Consider the following 19,407-nt stretch of genomic DNA (forward strand, 5'->3'; position numbering starts at 1 on the left):
AAAAGTAAAAATAATAAAATAAATAAAATTCAGTTAAAGGCCAGACTAAGAAGTAAAAATAATAAAATAAATAAAATTCAGTTAAAGGCCAGATTAAAAAGTAAAAATAATAAAATAAATAAAATTCAGTTAAAGGCCAGACAAAAAAGTAAAAATAATAAAATTCAGTTAAAAGCCAGACTAAAAAGTAAAAATAATAAAATAAATAAAATTCAGTTAAAGGCCAGACTAAGAAGTAAAAATAATAAAATAAATAAAATTCAGTTAAAGGCCAGATTAAAAAGTAAAAATAATAAAATAAATAAAATTCAGTTAAAGGCCAGACAAAAAAGTAAAAATAATAAAATTCAGTTAAAAGCCAGACTAAAAAGTAAAAATAATAAAATAAATAAAATTCAGTTAAAGGCCAGACTAAGAAGTAAAAATAATAAAATAAATAAAATTCAGTTAAAGGCCAGACAAAAAGTAAAAATAATAAAATAAATAAAATTCAGTTAAAAGCCAGACAAAAAAGTAAAAATAATAAAATAAATAAAATTCAGTTAAAGGCCAGACTTAAAAGGTAGGTCTTGAGGTCTAGTGGTAACCCATAAAAATACCTTCATCACATCACCAATAAATGAGAATAAAATAAATTATAATCAACAATAAGAGGCAAATGTATACTGTACATGTATACTGCCAGATACTAATATATACTTTCAACATATTGTACCACAGTAGCCAGAACTATAACGATAATATTATTTCTTTCATTAATGTTGTTGTAAGCTACTGTCATTACCTGCATATCTCTCTCTCTCTCTCTCTCTCTCTCCCTCTCTCTCCTTCCTCCTACTTAAAGGTACAGTGCATATTTTCAGATTTTAGACAGGTCACATGAGATTAATGTTTAGAAATCATCAAATTCACATGCTCATCAACCCAAAAAAATGTTAGTAGCCTCCTATAAATATCATGCCTGATAACAGTGACATGGACACAATGTATGTTTAGCATTACTGAATTATTTCCATTTATGTCTAAGGAGCATTTTTAAAAGAGGATGGCCGACTGTCTTCTCACTTTTAGATGTGTCTAGTAAATTTCCAAGGCTCAGAGCACTTTGTGTTTCATCCACTAGAGGTCTCTATTTCCAGTTTTTCCAGATGGTATTCCAAGATGATACAGGTATACAGTACATGCATTATACACTGTATTCTGCAGAATCAGAATCAACTTTGTTGGCAGACATATGAGGGATTTTACTTCAGTTTTCAGTAGTTGGAATGCTGCCATTTTAAGATGTGTAATAAGTTATACATATATTTAAAGTAGAGATTGCTCAGACTGTTATGCTTGTGTATAGATTAGCCTATGTTCTTTACATTGCAAGGATACTAAACTTGCTTTGCCTGGGGGCCATGTGTGCAAAATGAAAGAGGCCAAATCAGTGGCAGCAGCCCGCACAGGGGCATTTCTGTAATTTGAGGACATTCAGAACTAAGCCCAGACCTCTGTCGGCAGCTTCAGGGGGTTTCCTCCTCTGGCACAAGCTTTATTTTGATGCTTTTCATTCATTCTGACACCTTACTTATATTAAAAGTACAAAAAAAATCCTAAGTGTGAATCATTTAATTTTCAGTATGAATTATAAAATGCTTGGGGGGCCACCTGGCACCCCATTAAAAGTTGAGTATCCCTGATATGTGTGTGCAAGTACAGTAGATTTTTTTGTATTGCAGGGTTAATGCAACATTGGTCTGTAAAGTAATATGGCTGATTTAACAGTTTACACATGTTCAGTGAGCTGTGTGGTGCCCACTAGAAGGAACAAGTTGGATAAAACTGATTATGTGCATGGTGTGATGGGTCTGTGTTGATTTCTCCCTGCCTGTCTCAGTCTATACAGAATACGCTTAAGAATTATTTTGCAAAAACATGTCATTTAGATTATTTAGATTTCAATATTGTATTCAATCCATACGGTTCAAGATATACTGTGTTTTTACTAAATGAATAAGAGGCAGCTTAACTTAAATGGAGGTCGAAAGGTTTAACCAAATATGTCTTGACATTATTTTTTCATTGCATCAGGATTTCTGAAAGTTATCCCTTTTAGATAGAGGAGATGTTTCAGGGATGTAGTGAGACACGTTAGAGACATGCCGTAGCAGTCCTCTCCCAAAGTATCACCACACTGTCAGAAGTCATTCAGTAAAACAAGCAGTCATCTCTTTTGTCCCTCTGAGGCTAACATTTGTAGTCTGTCAGCTGGGATCAGAGTAAAAAGAGACAATATTTGATTTTCTAAGACAAGACAGTCTGAAAACTAAAATGCTGTGTAAGACAGACATTTATCAGACCTTCATTTAATTGTGAAAAAGGTTTAAACGGTAGAGTATGACGCAGAGATTTTTGCTGAGATGGTTTTAAAGCATGTAAAATCTTGCAGGAATATGTGTGATGCATATCACAGTTGGGAAAATTCCCTTATTTCTCAATAGCATTGACAGATGTTGACAAAGTGGATACTCAGAAGTTAGAAAGTAGTTCAATAAAATCAATCGGAGCCATAACCACAATTAACCACTATGAATGATGAAATATTCATTCTCAATCAAGTGGCTTTCTCCCACGTAGTTTACCTCTTACTCAGTCCTTCTCTAAACTATTAACGCCCACAGACAGCTCTCAGCTTGCTCACTGCACATAAACATGTTTATTTCGCCATAAATGGCAGATTTCCTGGCCAGTGGCGTCCCAAAGGAGGAGTAGGGGGCCCATGGCCCCACTAATTCAATTGACCCTTTGCCCCCAGACGCAGAATCCTAATGTAGCATCGGGCCGGCTCAGACCAGGGTCTGACAACAACACAGCTGTGCTCCATTGACTCTAATGCAGTTGTTTCAGATTTCCTTCATTTTCAGGCTGGTTTTGTGGATTTGGAGCTAAATGTTGTGCCTGGGGCACGTCATGTATTAATGATACTCGTTACCTGGAGAGGTTGGAAAAAGATATACGTTTCTTCCCTGTTCCAAAACCAAAATCAAACCCTGAAAAGTGTAGGGTTAGCTAGCTAGCTACTGAAGATATAGCCTACTGAATGTATACACATGCTGCTTTTGCTTTTTAATGATTATAACAGTGAAACAAAGACCGACCCTGCTGTACAGGAACCAGTGAAGGGAAGCAGGGAAACTTTGCTGATATTCAACCAGCTGTGTGTCATCCCTGCCCGTTTGTAGGCGGAGATCCGGGTGCTGGCAGTGACACGAGGGCGAAGCCAAACACCAGTCATCAGCACACGCTCAATATCAGCAAAGTTACCCTTTATATTCATTGTCTTGTGTGGCGATCAGCAGTGATGTGGTGGTTCACTTTTACGCTGTGATCTGTAGCCTATAGTTCGGCTTTAGCTTCTAACTATCTTTGTCTTTTTAACCTGTTGTTGCTGCTGAGTCAGTTTGACATCTTGGATATATCCTTCAAACACAGACTGTAGACCCCTCTGTCTGCTTCTCTCTGGAATCACTCTTTCATTTTTCCAAAAATATGATAATATTTCATCAGGGAGTGCTGTTGGTTACAGTGTGGGCTCCATGCTTACCGTGACAGCTTGTCGGACCATCACAAAGAAGTGGGGCTTAGCAAAAGGTCAATTGCTGGTCCCCCCCACTGCCCACCATTGACATTGACTTCCGGCATCAGACACTGATGAAAAAAGCTGTCCTTTTACATTGGCTTGATACGCAGACAGTCACCATTATTCTGTAATGGTGGTGGACAACAACATAAGTTAAGGGGGGAAAAGTCTGACAAGGCTGGGTGGGACAGGTGATAGATGGGTCCAACAACCATCGGCTTTCATCCGTGTATTGGTAAAACATTACCACTTGCGTTCGTTATTGAAGGGTTACCGACGTAGTGCCCTTATTTTGAAAGAGACTGTATACATTACCTGTGTATTTTGAAAACAGACAATGCATGTAACCGGCAGAAGGTGACACAGCATCCCAGAGCGTCAACAACCAACACACCAAGGGTACCTTGCATGTCATATCTCAACATGGATAGACCGTGACCAAACGCTCATATGTGACGAGATCAGAGTGAGAATGTGCTGCATATCAACACAAATGAGAAATCAAAGTATTTCAGCATGCAATCCCTTCTTTACTATTCCTGTGTAGCTCATCCACATATAGACCTCATGAAATTCAGTTATGGTTTTTGGTTCTGAAGTGCCACCCCAGATTTTCCAGTGGCCTCATCTGGCCAACCCATTGAAAAACGTCTGGGGGTGTCACCGTTCCTGGTGTGGCTAAAATGTTTTATCTTTGTTCTGACAACCAATTTGCATGAATAAAAACTAAACCAAAATCCAGACAGCAGATGTTTGGACTGTGGGCGCCCACCAGTAGCTTGCTCAACATATTGCATAATGTCTCATGATGACTGGTTTGTTGATATGAAAAAGGGGATGTGAAATTCGAGCCTATTTTTACCCATGTTTGATTGGCTCATTTTGCAACGCCTGTAGTCCAGAGCAATATAACAGACTAGAAATTAGAGAGAAAAATATGAGGGAGGACACATGGATCACTTTCCAGAACGGCCTCTGTTTCAATAACAGTCAGATACACAGCAGCAGAAGAAGCAGAGTTTGAATTCTACTTTGATTTTATTATTTTCTTTAAGAGATGGCTTATTGTTCCATGGCTGCATTAGTGGTATCACACAGCGCTCGTCAGAGCTGCATTAGTGGTTTCAGACAAGAGGCGAGGCCCGGGGCCACTCCCTGCATGAGACCCTGGGGCCGGTATGACTCCGTCTCTTACGAGGTCTCATTCACTCTTTCAAAGCCTCTGATTGTACCGGACAGCTGTAAAAACAATATAGAAAGTACACGAGAGGAGCCGTGCCCTGCTGTCTTAAATCCGTCAGGAGTTATGAAAGAGGGAACGGGGGCGGGATCAGGGCCGAGTAATGGGGCTCACAGCCTGGAAGAAAAACATGTTAAGCAGACAGGCAGAAGGAGACAGGAAATGAGCTGAGTATTTTTTGAAGAGGAGCATGAGCCCTGCCGCCCCCTCGTCCAGACATTTGTTATATACCTCATTACACACCACTGAGACATAACTAACAGCAGTGGACAGAGTTGTGGCCTGTTGTCATGATTACTCAAGGACCTTTGGGTTTGCTGTGATAAATTACTTTAGCGTCTACCGCATGACAGTTAATGTATTGTAATGTAAAGGATTCACAGAGTGTGTCTCTATAAACTTAGGAGGGATTGAGTCACACACATTAAACTGAAGTTATAAGGCTGTTAAATTTAATAAAGGTTATGTTTAGACACAGGCATTGTGCTATTAAAAACATTTCTTTTCCCTCTTCACTCCTAATTAAGGTTCTGTTTGCTGAGGTTTCAAGATAACCATTGTGTTGACAACTAAAAAAACAGTGGCTTGTCTTTCCAGAAACAATGCCTTGGTTAGTGAGGATAAACCACAGACCTTACCGTCAGCGTTTATTTGATAATTTGACAATTGCACAATATTTTTCCATGTTCGGTACAAAATAGTTTCTCATGGAAACTGTCTACAACACAAAACAGTCAACCTACACTATTTTACTTTAACTTTAGTTCTCCACCAGCCCATAATATACTGCAGCAAGAAACAGGAACAGGCTTCAAACCGCAGTAAAACCACCAACGTGCATGTTTTCACTGGCAGTGTAGTAACGTTACTGAGTCGTTGTTATAACAGTTCAAAAAAATGGCCAAAAAACAGCAGTCATTTCGGGGTAGCAGCAGTGCCGATAACTCTATAAAAACAGCACAATAAATAAAGGATGTTTCTTGGGAATAGTGATTAGGTATCTGTAAGCTGACAGTCTGTGCAATTAATTTCATGGCTCAAACAATTACTGGAAGTGCAGTCAGTGTGCTTTCAAGTGCCAAAATGATAATTTGGATCTGCTGTTTTTGGGAGTAGTTTTCCCTTTTGATTTCTCTTTTTCTCTTTTTGCCTCATGTAATTGTTTAATATTTGTTAGAATATAGCTTTCACTGCACTAATGACACTTCAGTCACAGAGATCACCCACCTAAACGTCACTACAAGCAAAACTTCAGCAGCCACCTCTCATACAAGATTGAGCATCAGTGGTATGGAGCAAAATTCTAAAGAAAAGGAAACAAAAGAAGATGTTTGATTGCATAAGACGCCACAAAGACATCTTTCTGTGTTCATTCTGTGGATGTGAGTCACTCATTTGGTTCCTGTGCAGTAAAGATAGGGGAAGTAGGTTATGGATCAGTTGTTTGTGAAATAAGACAGGATGGGCCCATTCATGTCCCCAAAGCAACTTATCTTTATATGTCTACACATATCAAAATAGCTTTATTGTATAATGCCATTCATTCTGTTCAGGTTAGCTTGTCAAAATACAGGCACACCACACCCACACAGAAACAGATGCAGAATAAGATTTAGAGAGCAAATGATGAGCAAACCGAAACTTACAAGTAAATAAGATAACCTGAGAGGCATGCAGGTCTGGGAGGATGTTGGCAGGAGGTCAAATATTCTTTCAAATGGTGTGAACAAACCAGAGACAGCAAGAGAAGTGCAGTCTGAAGTCAACATCTCTTAAAGGAACAGTTCACCCGAAATTTGAAAAATACACATTTTCCATCTTACCTTTAATGCTGGTCTTTAATCTTGATTATTTTAGTGTGAGTTGCTGCTGAGTGTTGCAGAGATCGGCCGTAGAGATGTCTGCCTTCTCTCAAATATAATGCCCTAGATGGTGTACAGCTTGTGGAGCTCAACACGCCAATGACTTCTTGTGAGCAGTTTCATGTTTAATTATTTTCATTCTTCTAAACAACACCCACCGATTATATCATGGCGTGGAAGACTGTATACATACACTCATGAATGAGAGGCTCATGCTTGTGAAAGCTTGAGATGTAAATATTTATGGCATCTAAGCTGAAGTGAGCAGTAGATGCACACTTCCTTCTGCGCAGTGATACTGTTTGCGGCTGTAGTTTGGATGAAAGAAAAGGTTCCTACATGAAACTTCTCACAACAAGGTCTGTGGATTATCTTGAATAACCGGGTAATGATTTCTGGAAAGAGACATTGCTGTTGAGCTTGATATTTTTTGGCGCTTTGATCACCATAAGCCAAGTTCCATCTAGTTCTATTAAATTCAAGAAAAGGCAGACATCTCTACGGCTGATATCTCCAACACTCAGCAACTAACACCAAAAAAATCTTGACTAAGAAATAACACTGCAGTTAAGAGAGAAAATATGTATTTTTGATTTTGGGGTGAACTGTCACTTTCAGAAGTTGAATTTGTCAGAACACCCACACTAAAGGCTAGTTCACATTACTCGATTTTCACCCCGATTTTGCATCACTGAGACTATCGTAATCTTTTGAGTGTTCATTCCTGGCGTTGTGTGTTTCTGTCATCGGGAGTCTCTCTCCAGATTTCTCCACCAAGCACTCGCCGACAGAGCCCCAGATAACATGGTGACGTCACCAGTGTTGGGTAAGGGTTACTTTAAAAGTAATCAAAGTACATTACTGTGTTACTTTCTAAAAAAGTAACCATTTACCTTACTGCAATACTCCCTGAGTAAAGTAACTCAATTACTTTAAAAGTACTTCCAATGTTACTCCCTGAGAAAAGTAACTCAAGCACTTTTAAAGTACTTTTGAGTATTCTACATTTCCTATTGGACAATGGACCACAGGGCTCTAAGCCTACATTTTTTGTCTCCAAAATTAAAGTTATGGACCACTTGCCCTTCACTGAGATCCAATTCTCCCATCACAGCCATCACTTTGACCAGTAGAAACACAGGACGATCTGCTGCCGTAGACAACTGTATGACAACAACACCCCAGCGTTTTTAATATTTCCTCTAGGGATGTTACCACACAGAGTAAAAGGGGGAAATGATGGTGTGAAACAGCAGAGGCACTTTGTCAACCCGCTGAGTTAACGTTACTATCATTAGCATCAAGCTAGCAAACAATGGTACATCCTCACGGTCGGACATAAAGTAATAACATTAACAAATAGCGGCGGGGCTTTTACTCACCACAACTGCAGAGGTTCCCAGCTTCATTTGAAACAAACTACATTATAGACGGTCCGTTATTTATTAATCCCTCTGTGTGTTTATATATTTACTTTTTATCCGCTCTGTTGTCTTTGTAAAGTTAACATATCGCACCGTCATTTCAAACTCAACACTTGTTTCAAATTAAAAGCCCCTTATATCCTCGGCTAGGCTAAGATACAGTAGCTTGATAGTTAACATATGGCGCTTCAAATGTAGCTCCTGCCATCTGCTGACGCTTTTAGGTGACTGCAGCAACATGTCGGCTGGCACATGAACAGACACAGTGACTCAAATAATAGCAAAAGTGATAAAAACAGGACAAGAATAATCTGATGACATCACACACGCCGTGAAAGATGACCGGGGATAAGTGGTGAGTACCAGTGTGTAGCGTGTACCAGGCATAATGCAAGTCCTGAGTCTGAAATATGTCTGTCAGCGAGTCCTATTGCACATATTTAGACTTCACCGTAGACAACGGCAGCATTTCTCCGACTATGTAGCGAGCCAGAAGCTCCGTGGCTTCTTTCAGACTGATAGGTTTAACGTTATCTCCGTTATTAGAACCAAACGACAGCCGTTGCTGTTTCGGACCTGAAGGACCTGCGTTGTAAAAGTAACGGAAGTAACTGATGTCTTGTTTGAAAATGTACTTAAGTATTTGATTACTCAAACAGCAAACTAACGCCTTAGGTTTCTCGTTACTGCAAGAAGTAATCAAAGTACTCTAATGCGTTACTTTGTTACTTTGTTACTTTGTAATGCGTTATACCCAACTCTGGATGTCACCAAACTAAGTTTTTTAACTTGGAGACGACATATCGTAAAGGCATGGATATCCTTCCCAGTGTTGAATCAGATCTGCCTCCAGGGCCTAGCTCCAAATACAACGCGCTCCCCGTGATCCTGTGGACGCCACCGTTGTTGTTGTTGCTTGCCGGCTTGTCAGTGTTGCTAGATCTTGGGAGAGAAACAAGCAACCAGGGCTATGGATACAAGCCCAAATGAAGCGACAGATATATATAGAGAGAGAAAGATGACGTTTAGAGAGCAAGCCCAAATAAGCAACTCCACTTTAGAAACAAGCCCAAAAAAACGCAACCCGCGACTACCAATATTTGTAAGCGACTTTACAAAAAAACAAGCCCAAAGTCGTGGCTAATAAGCGGACCTGGCAACCCTGCGGCTTGTCCTCCTCACATTTCTTCCGTCCTCCTGCGTGCTGACGTGGGACGTATCCCGCCTCTCATTGGCTGATGCTCTTTGCCAGTCAAACTTCTCCAGTTTTCTAGCATGCCAGATATCCAGACCCAGTCACAGACGAGGGGGCGACTTGCTCGTAGGTTTTTTCACGCATGAGGACTCGTCGTGGCAGACTATCTGCCGACTCACCGCCGACCCAAGGTGGCTCTCAAGATCCTCTGCGACGTCAAAATCGGGGTGAAAATCATGTAATGTGAACTAGCCTTAAGTTGATGTCAGTGTTGATATTTATTTATTCCTATATCAACCCTGACCATTCAAGGACTTCCATTGTTTGTAATAAAGGTGTTGCATAACTACTTTTGTTCTGTTATTTAGATATTTAGCTTCCCTTTCTACGCATTTGACTCCTGGGAAATGTCTTGGTAAAGTGTCCTAAGTGGAAAATCAATAGTGCACAATACACTCAGTGGTAAATAGACCAATCAATCATACAAGTTTATAATAGCATCCAATTAATAAGACATCTTAATGTGATTCTTATCATTTCAAGAAACAAGGAAAGGGTGGCTGAGAAAAGGAGGAAATAAAATCTCTGTTGCAACACCAGGACGTCTCATGACTTAGCTGTTATTAGATTGTCTGAGAGACAACCTGACCTGTCAGAGGAAACTGATGGTGGGTGAGAGAATGGCGCCAGCACCAACTGGAAATTTACAAGTGGATGTTAAGTGCTTTGGTGTGGCCACAGGGCTTCATCCTGCTGGAAGTCATTTCGAGGTTACCACTCAGATTGTGGGCCTTCCCCTAACATAGTTAAGGGTTCATGTGTAACAACAGCTACACTTCTAAAGTATTCATTACAGAATATCATGAGGTGGTTCTTCAATCTGTGCGTGTGTTTTGAACCAACAGAAAGTGGCAAAACTGAAATCCATCATTGCGACATTACTTCAATAAAGATCACAGTCATGGTCATGCACTTACTGCACGCTAATCCCATGACTATGATGCACCAGATCAGTTTTCACACATTACTGACTGCTTTTAAGCACTTTGTCTATTCAGATCAATGCTGAATCAAGACCTTTGTTTTAAAGTGTTTCTTGCTATTTAGCTGCACTGTGAGATCTTAATGTGCCCAAAATTGCCATGTTGTTCATCCAAATGTTGTCTGTGAGATAACTGAAGATCTCAGTCATTAGATAAGAGCTGAAAATCACAGGCTTGATAACTGAGCCAACAGTCCATCTTCCTGCATTGTTCGTGACACACACACACACACATGTCCATTTGTGCACAGTATAGAAAATGTAATAGTGTAACTGATCTATAAATCTTAGTCAAGTAGATTAAGAAGAGACTGGAGGGTCAGTGTTGAACATTAAACAGGGGGAAGGGTCTGAGTCTTTATCCACAATACAAGACAGCAGGAGAGCAACAATGGGTCATGAGCGTGTCCTGCCGGGACAATGGAGAATGAATGAATTTTTTGAGTTTCTGTTTTGCAACAACTCAGGATTTTTGCCTCCAGTAAGAGACGAGCATGAGGAATAGAGGCCAACCGCAATGGCTGTTTCCAATCCTGTGGTTTTGGCTGAGTCAAAGCACACTCATTCTTGTGTCAAACTTGCAACATGCAGACACCAGACCTTGGGTTGAGGACACATTAGGTGAAAGGTAGACCATGTTTTCAAATGTCTTGTATAAGTCATAATGTTTCACTTTGGAGAGAAGTTTGAAATGGCTCAGATGATCATAAACTGTGTATAGAAGCAGCAGCAATGTCAAAGTTTCAATGTTCATAAGTGTTTCTTTTTAGTCTCTCTTGTATTGTCCATCCATCTATTTTCATCAACTTATCTGGAGCCAGCTCATGGGGGCAGCAGGCTGATCAAATTACTCTAAATGTCCCTGTGTAGCGACGATTTCCAGCTCCTGCTGCAGGATCCTGAGGCATTCCAAGGCCAAATGAGATATATAACCCCTCCAGCGTGTTCTGGGTCTGCCCCGGGCCTCCTACCACTTGGACATGCTCAGAAAACTTCTAACGGGAGGTGCCCAAGAGGCATCCTTGCAAAGGAGCAGTAGCTCTACTCCGAGCTCCCTCCAGATGCCCGAGCTCCTCACCCCATCTCTAAGGCTGAGTCCAGCCACCCTATGGAGGAAGCTTATTTCGGCCACTTGTACCTGCAGCCTTATTCTTTGGATCACTACCCAAAGCGCATGACCATAGATTTTGCAGATGATGTGGCTCTGTTTACTTCATCACACCATGATCTCCACCGTGCACTGGGGCAGTTTGCAGCCAAGTGTGAAGTGGTTGGGATGAGAGTCAGCACCTCCAAGTCTGAGGCCATGGTTCTCTGCCGGAAAATGGTGGATTGCCCCCTCCGGGCTGGGAGAGAGTTGCTGCCCCAAGTGAAGGAGTTCAAGTATCTCGGCATCTTGTTTATAAGTGAGGGTAAAATGGAGCGTGAGATGGATAGGCGGTTTGGCACAGCATCAATGATGATGCAGGCACTGTGCCAGACCATCATAGCAAAGATGGAGCTGAACTAAAAAGGCAAAGCTTTCGATGTACCGGTCCGTTTATGGCCCAATCCTCACCTGTCATCATTAGCTCTTGTATTGTGTCACGATTAAATATGATCCAGGTAGAAGTGCTTGCAAATTGCTTTCATGAAATGGCCACCATGATTTTATGATCTATCATAGTGATGACAATGAAAATAGTAGAAACACACAAAACACATAGTAAGATCTGTCAGGAATCTCTGCATGTATTTAATTAGCCAAGCAGTGCCTGGCTAAATGACTCGTCATTTTATTCTGGAACTGTAATTGCAGAAATTAATACTATTTTGATATTTAAAAAAAAGTCTCAGCAATTTTGTAGAAATGACAAACATTTATGGTGAAAACAGGAAGATTTGCAAGTACTTATCAATAACTGCATATTGGTAAAGTATATTGGGTGGTGTAGGTCCACCCCCAGTGATGGACTCCATGTTTGCTTCTGTCTGCATAAACACATTTGAAGGTTAGTTGTGGAGGGTAAGTAATGGTTTCAGGTTCACCACAGTAACCATACATTTCACTGCTCAACAGTGTCCCTATCATAATGCACTTCTGAGGCTATTAAAACATTGTACATCAGACACAACACTGGCAGAAGTATTTACTATAACAATAACCTTACAATAAACTCAATGTGGTGCAGTAAATGGATTCATTTGTCTCTAATGCACAGCGAGCAGTGCATGAACATAACATTAAATGACTCTATAGTCCGAGCACACATCTACTTCACTTTAACGCTGAGGGAATAGCATTACTATGCTCACGTCAGATGTTTGTGTAATTGGAAATTCATTCATTTCCCACAAAATATCCAGTAAGTCCTCAAATATGCTGAAATTCTCAATTTTACCTGCAGTGTATTTACACCAAGACAGACGTCATCTGCCCACACTGACACTTAAACTTCCAGCTCAAGCGGCCGCATTCTGAACAGTCCTCATCCAATAATAAAACCTCAAGCAAATAAACATTAGCCAGGTCGCAAACACATAGACATTGCTGTATGTATGATGTTACTCAGAGGAGGGCAGGGGACAAACAGGAGAGTGAGAGAGAGAAAAAGAGAGCATAAGAACTGAAGTTGGCTGACACCCTTATAATTTCCTATAAGAGGGCAAGTCAGAGGCAGACTCAGTAGAGTAAGGGAGGGCTACTGAGCAGTGCAGCTGGGCATCTGGACATTTTACATCTGGACTTACTCAGGAGGAATGACTCTTCAATCTACAAGGTATGCATGACCGCCGTTTGGTTTTAGATATTGTGAAATATTTCACAGTAACACTGATACATTAACTCTTCTTAAACATAAAGTAGTGTTGTGCTTTATAATCACTGTATGCCAATGACTAAGTGCAGAAACTCACAGAAAATCACAGTTATCACACATCAGGGTGTGTTGGGTGACAGAATGTCTTGATTCCTAAAAGTAAATGATCCAGTGAAACAAAGACAAAACAAACCAGGGGATGAAAAACCAGAATTGTCTCTACCAGTATAGACATGTCTTTCATCATCTCATCTATTTATGTAAACATATTCAGTGTTATGTAACAGTGATCAGTAGTTCCCTTTCATTTTCACTATAAACATTTTGGTTACAAGGTTGTTGTTTTTACGATTTTGACTACCAAAGAAAACCATGCATTTTACGACAAACTTGTGGTTACTGTAAAGTTCATGTTGCAGAAGTTGCATATGCGTTCAATTTGCCCACTGTTGCAGAGCTGCCATCTTCTACTTCAAACTCCTGTGTGATACATTTGATGTGGACCTATGCTCTTAAATTGCAGCTCTGTTACTGATTCTTAATACATTCAGAAATTCTCATATGTGTATGTACAGAGCCAAGCCTGTTGCTCATTACTGGAACATGGTGACCGCTCTACGACAGTACGTGACTTAAAATGAAATGAATGATGAAAAAAAATGCCTTTTTAACTCTTTTTGATCACATCCCCTGACGTTTTGTGCACCTATTCAACAATATATGCCCAAAACATTTACAAAAAAATCGTTCTTCATTTTGTTAAATCAAAATCCAATAAGGGTTTCTCCTTTAAAGCTAAATATGATGTGTGCTTACATGAGCTACAACGATCCAATTTCAACCGATAATATCACACCATCCACCCATAAATCAATCTGCACAGGGCTAAGGTTATGTTCGCTAGCTGGCAATAGTATGGTACATCAGGGTGGCTGTTTACCAAAAATGCTGTGGTGACAGGCAGCAGGCCAGAATTTATTCACTTGAGGAAAGTGGTATCTGTGAAAGCTCCAGATTATGTGCAAGGCAATTTAAAGTGGATTGCTTGAGCAACTAATGTTACATGAGGCATATGATGGACTTTGTTTATATCTCCCTGATGGATCATAAAAGAGTTGGCATTACCCCGTCATGGCCTCACTGTTTGATCTAAATTTGAGGGGTCAAACACGTGAAGGCAGAAAAATCCATTCAGGGAAATCACACCAAAGTCCCTCACTTTAAGCTGAGACAAAAACCAAGGAATCAAACACAAAGTAAAGGCTGGAAAGCATGAACACAAGAGGAAGACAATGACAAGAGGCAAGTGAATGGGGGAAATACAGGGCTTTAAATACACAGGGGTTGATTACTACGTACACACAGGTGAGTGGAACAAGACACAGGTGAAACACATGAGGTAATTAACAAAGGTGGGAAAACTCAGGAAGTAAAAAAGAAAACCCACTAAACACAATGAGAGCACATTTCAAAATAAAACAGGAAGCGGACACAAAAACATGAGCATAAACTTGGCAGAGTATCACAACAGGTATAGTTGTAAAAGTTATTGATTTATGGGTGAAGGCAGGGCTGCTGGTGGTGTGTGTAAAGGTTCAATGCAGCAATTAGTAGTTCCAGTTGCAGTGAACTGCTCTGTTTTATGATCAGCTGTGTAGGTGGTGCTTAAAGAGCTAAGAGGCTTATGATCAGCTGTCTGTAGAGGCTCAGTTGCTAGTCATGTTGTGTTGTTTTACTGCACAACAAAGCTCACAGCTTGAACGTACAGAAAAGAGTCGTAACAGCCATCATGTTGAACTCTGCTCTTGCTGAATCCTCATCTCAGGGGATGACCTAATAATGAACATTTCCCCAACAACACACCAAGTTGGATTTTGTTACCTCTGGACAGAGACAAGCCGAGCTACTGCAGGTGTTTCCCACTGTTTTCAGTTTTAATGCTAAGCTAGGCTAACCAGCTGAGCATAAAATAGCAGTAAGAGTGGCACTGATGTTCTCATCTAACTCAAAAAAAAATGTTGTTTTAATGCTAACATTTATTGGTCTTTGTTTTATGTTCCCAACAGCATCCCAGACTTAAGCACCACAGCTCTATATGGAGCACAGAACAACACCAATGGCTCCGATTGTATTGATCCGTACGACTGGGAGTGGCTCCACACCGGCCAGCCGGTGTATATCCTGGTCATCACTGTGCTGGGAGTCATTTTCAATGCGTTCGTCCTGGTGGTTTTCTGCTTCCACAAGAAGCCCTGCACTGTTGCTGAGATCTACTTGAGCAATCTGGCTGCAGCTGACTTCGTCCTGGTGTCCTGTTTGCCTTTCTGGGCCGTCTACATATCCAATGGTTTTAACTGGCATTTCGGTCTGTTCCTGTGCAAAGTGATCAACACAGGCATTAAGCTGAATGCCTACAGCAGCATCTACTTCCTCGTCCTGGTTAGCATAGATCGCTATGTGGCACTGGTGCGAACAATGTCCCATGGCAGAATGCGTAGGCCAAAATATGCCAAACTGGGCTGTGCGCTGGTTTGGGGTTTTGGTTTGCTCCTGAGTGTCCCCACGCTCATCTTCAGGAAAGTGGACTACCTGCCTGACCATGATGTCACCGCATGCTATCTGGTCTACCCAAACCATACTGTAGAGCTGCTCTTTGATGGGATGTTGGTCGTTTTTAGCTTTATCATCCCCATTACGATTATCTCATTCTGCACTATCAGGATTATTCAGGCTTTGAAGGTCCAGGCAATAGAGAGGTTCAATGCTGAGAAAACAGAGCAGAAGGCCACCACGCTGGTGCTGGTGGTCCTCCTGGCATTCCTTATCTGCTGGGTGCCATTCCACATCGTCACCACGCTGGACGTACTCCTACGAGCCGAGGTCCTGGGAGGGTGTCACCTCTTGTCTGTCCTGGAAATCTGCAATCAGCTCTTCACCTACTTAGGCTTCTTCAACAGCGTTCTCAACCCCATCCTCTACGTCATTGTGGGAAAGAACTTCCGGAAAAAAGTTCGGGAACTCTTCAAGCAGTGGCACTTGGAAAGAACAATTAACTCTGAGTCGTCGCGTTCGTCAAACCTGTCCTCTACATTGAAGACAATGGTATAAAATGCTGCTTTCAAAAGCAGTCTTCCCCGTCAAAAAAGACTTTGCAGAAAGAGTGGTGGAGTGTCATTTAATAGACTTGCACAAATGTAAATTATTCCAATGATAAGCTTAATTTATTATTACATTTGTAGTGGATGCAATGGGACCATATCACCCTTTCTCATATCAATACTGCAGTAGATGCCTGAAGCATCTGCCCTTTGCATCTCATTACCATCGATAAAGGGTGCCTCTGTGCATGATATGACCGAGTGTCTGTGTTTAGCAAGTTGGGAGTGAGACCTGGATGGGCCTCTTTAAAAAGATAAACTGAATTTTAAGAAATGAAGTTATACGTGTAGGACCAGGGCTTGAATGAATTGCTTTTCTCACCACATGCAATAAACTTCAGCCAGTCTCTTGTTACAAACATTGGCAAACATCCGTGTCGTGAATGTAGAGATGGTGTGGTGTGAACCAGCCTGGATGCTGTAAAATAATTCATGTAAATACAGTTTTTATACTCTGCCTTGTACTGCTGATAACTCAGATTGTAATAGTACCAGTATCTGTTTATCTCTGAACATATTACATGTCAAATAAAACATACAAATGGTTTTATGGATGTCTTGTTGAACCTTGCATTTCAATGTTGAGTTGAGCAAAAGACTAGACTTAGAACGAGAGCTCCAACAACTGCTTGCTAAGTGTTTTCTGGTGTTTCTGACTCATTGTCTGCTGCAGTTAAAAACAGGGCTCTGTCAAAGAGTTTCCACTGGTGACACACAAACACACTCATTTTCGTTGGCTGTATGGACATCTCACTTTATATTTTTCCACACTCCCAACATTTAATGGCCCAATGTTGACTCATTGTGGGCTGTGGGCAAGGGTACACCCCTAGCTGTCCCCAAAATGTTAGGCATGTTGCGCCAAACAGGAAATCTTTGTTGGGAGTCAGGTTTTACCACCACTGCCAGAGCTGGAAATTGTTGTGGAGCGAAAAAAACATGCAGGCAGACAAAATGACTTCAAAGGGTGAAATGCATGCTGAAAATACACCGTTTGACCTTGCTCCATGTATTTTTGTCTGCCTTTTAGGATTATGCAAGTTATCCTAGCTTGTTCCACTTTTTCAGAGGAATAAAAACTTAAGCACATAATGGTCAAATGTGAGGGGGAAAATGTTTAAAGGCAACACAAGGCGTTGACGTACTCCTGGTCTGTAGCACCATGGAAGTTGACAGCATGCCTCCCAGTAAATCCAGCCCTCAAATGTCAGCCTGCCATGAGAAAGATCTTGCCAGATGCTTGAAGCTTCATCCAAAAAAATCTGCTCCTAATAATGGGAGGAATGTGCACAGCAGTTGCAGTATCATCTCAGTTCATATTTCTTTGCACAGAAAGTAAGAAGAAATTAATTTTCAGTTGGACTTAAATATATAAATACTCACGGTGTGTGTGGATGGTTCTCCAACTTTTTGTGTTCTTATCAAAAATAAGAAATATAAAAACACATTTCTTATTTTCTATTTGTGTCCCACTTACTTGACAGCAAAAGGAACAAACAGTATCTTGTGTGTTTTTTGCATTAAAAAATAGCACCACTTTGGGTTGCTGTCATTTCCATCACACTGTAAAAAATGTAAACTCAGGTAGGTTCTTTTAAGGTTTGTATACTTGGTGACTGCAGCAGAGGTCATGTGACAAGGGAGCACATGGCTGGAGGACAGCTGGTTCCAAAGAGGAAACTGTTAAATAAAGAATATGTTTATTGGCTGTCAAACTGCTGATATATTATTTGAATGTTAAAAAAAAGAACAACAGTTTATATTCTGTATTTTGTGTTAATTTAATGCTAATGCTAAAATGGACATTAGCAAGCTAACATATAATGAGATGTGGTGTTGTTTTTTTTTTGTTTTGTTTTTTTGATGTAACAAAATTACATATTTTCCATAACTTTGTTCATTATAGTCATGGGCGGATTATGATTATTATGGGCCTCTGGGCATAGATATGTAAAGGGCCCCACCACCTTTCCTACGTAGGAGCAAGACGTGTGGTCATGAAGCATCTGTCTGTGGTTAATGTCTCTTTGTGGTCATGTTGTGTCTTCTTGTGGTTGTTTTGTTTGTATTTGAGGTCATTTTGTGTCTTACTGAAGTAAATTTATACATTCTTTGGCCATTTTATGTCACTTTGTAGTCATTTTGTGTCTCTTAGTCGATGTTTTGCCCATTTTTGTGGTGATTTTGTGCGCTTTTGCAGTTCCTTCGTATTTCTTTGTGAGTTTTTTGTCTTTTTGAGGTAATTTTATACATTTTTGGTAATTTTTTGTTGCTTTGTAGTCATGTTGTGTCTCTTCATAGCCATTTTGGGGTTTTTTTGTGTTTTGCCATTATTTGTGTTGTTATTTTGTCTCTCTTTGCATCTCTTTGTGATGTTTTTGCCTTTTTGTCTTTTTGTAGTTATTTTGTGTCTCCTTATGGTTGTTTTGTGTGTCACTGAGGTCATTTTATGTCACTTTGTAGTCCTTTTGTGTCTCTTTGTAGCTGTTTTGTCTTTCTTTGTGAATGTTTTGCCAATATTTGTGTTGTTATTTTGTGTCAGATGCAGTTCCCTTGCATCTCTTTGTGATCTTTCCGTGGCCATTTTGTGTCTCTTTTTGGTTGTTTTGTTTTTTTAGGGTCATTCCGTACCTTGTTGAGGTAATTTTATGTATTTTTGGTCATTTTATGTCACTTTGTAGCCATTTTTGTAGTCTTAGTGGACATTTTTTCTGGTCATTTTGTGTCTCATTGCATCTCTTTCTGATCTTTTTGTCTTTTTAAGGTCATTTTGAGTCTCTTTCTGGTCGGTCCATGTTAATTTGAATGACATTTTGCAAGGGAAGGCCATGCAGCCCCCTGACACTTTTTTGCCCCTGGATCTGTGCCTGCCTGGTAGGCCCGTTCAGTAATCCATCCATGATCATCATGGAAAAGATGTACAGTAATGGAAATAACAATGGCAGTTTTATATTACTGAAAATATTGTATCAATATTTTTTTTCTAAATTTGTGTTAGTTTCCAGACCAGTAATCATACTGAAAGAGTTTGAAAAGAACCCAGGCCACAAATTCATACTTGCA

At 40.3% G+C, this 19,407-nt stretch overlaps 1 protein-coding gene across 1 annotated transcript; it reads left to right on the forward strand.

Moving 5' to 3' along the window:
* Positions 1-12,936: 12,936 nt before the first annotated feature.
* On the forward strand, positions 12,937-19,183 carry bdkrb2 (bradykinin receptor B2). The gene is made up of 2 exons (XM_033642380.2): positions 12,937-13,147; positions 15,253-19,183. Exons 1-2 carry the CDS (start codon positions 13,128-13,130, stop codon positions 16,292-16,294), a joined length of 1,062 nt encoding a protein of 353 aa, XP_033498271.1. The 5' UTR covers positions 12,937-13,127; the 3' UTR covers positions 16,295-19,183.
* The last annotated feature ends 224 nt before the right edge of the window (positions 19,184-19,407 follow it).

The sequence above is a fragment of the Epinephelus lanceolatus genome, chromosome 15 (genome assembly GCF_041903045.1).
Source record: "Epinephelus lanceolatus isolate andai-2023 chromosome 15, ASM4190304v1, whole genome shotgun sequence".
Taxonomy (NCBI): Eukaryota; Metazoa; Chordata; class Actinopteri; order Perciformes; family Serranidae; genus Epinephelus; species Epinephelus lanceolatus.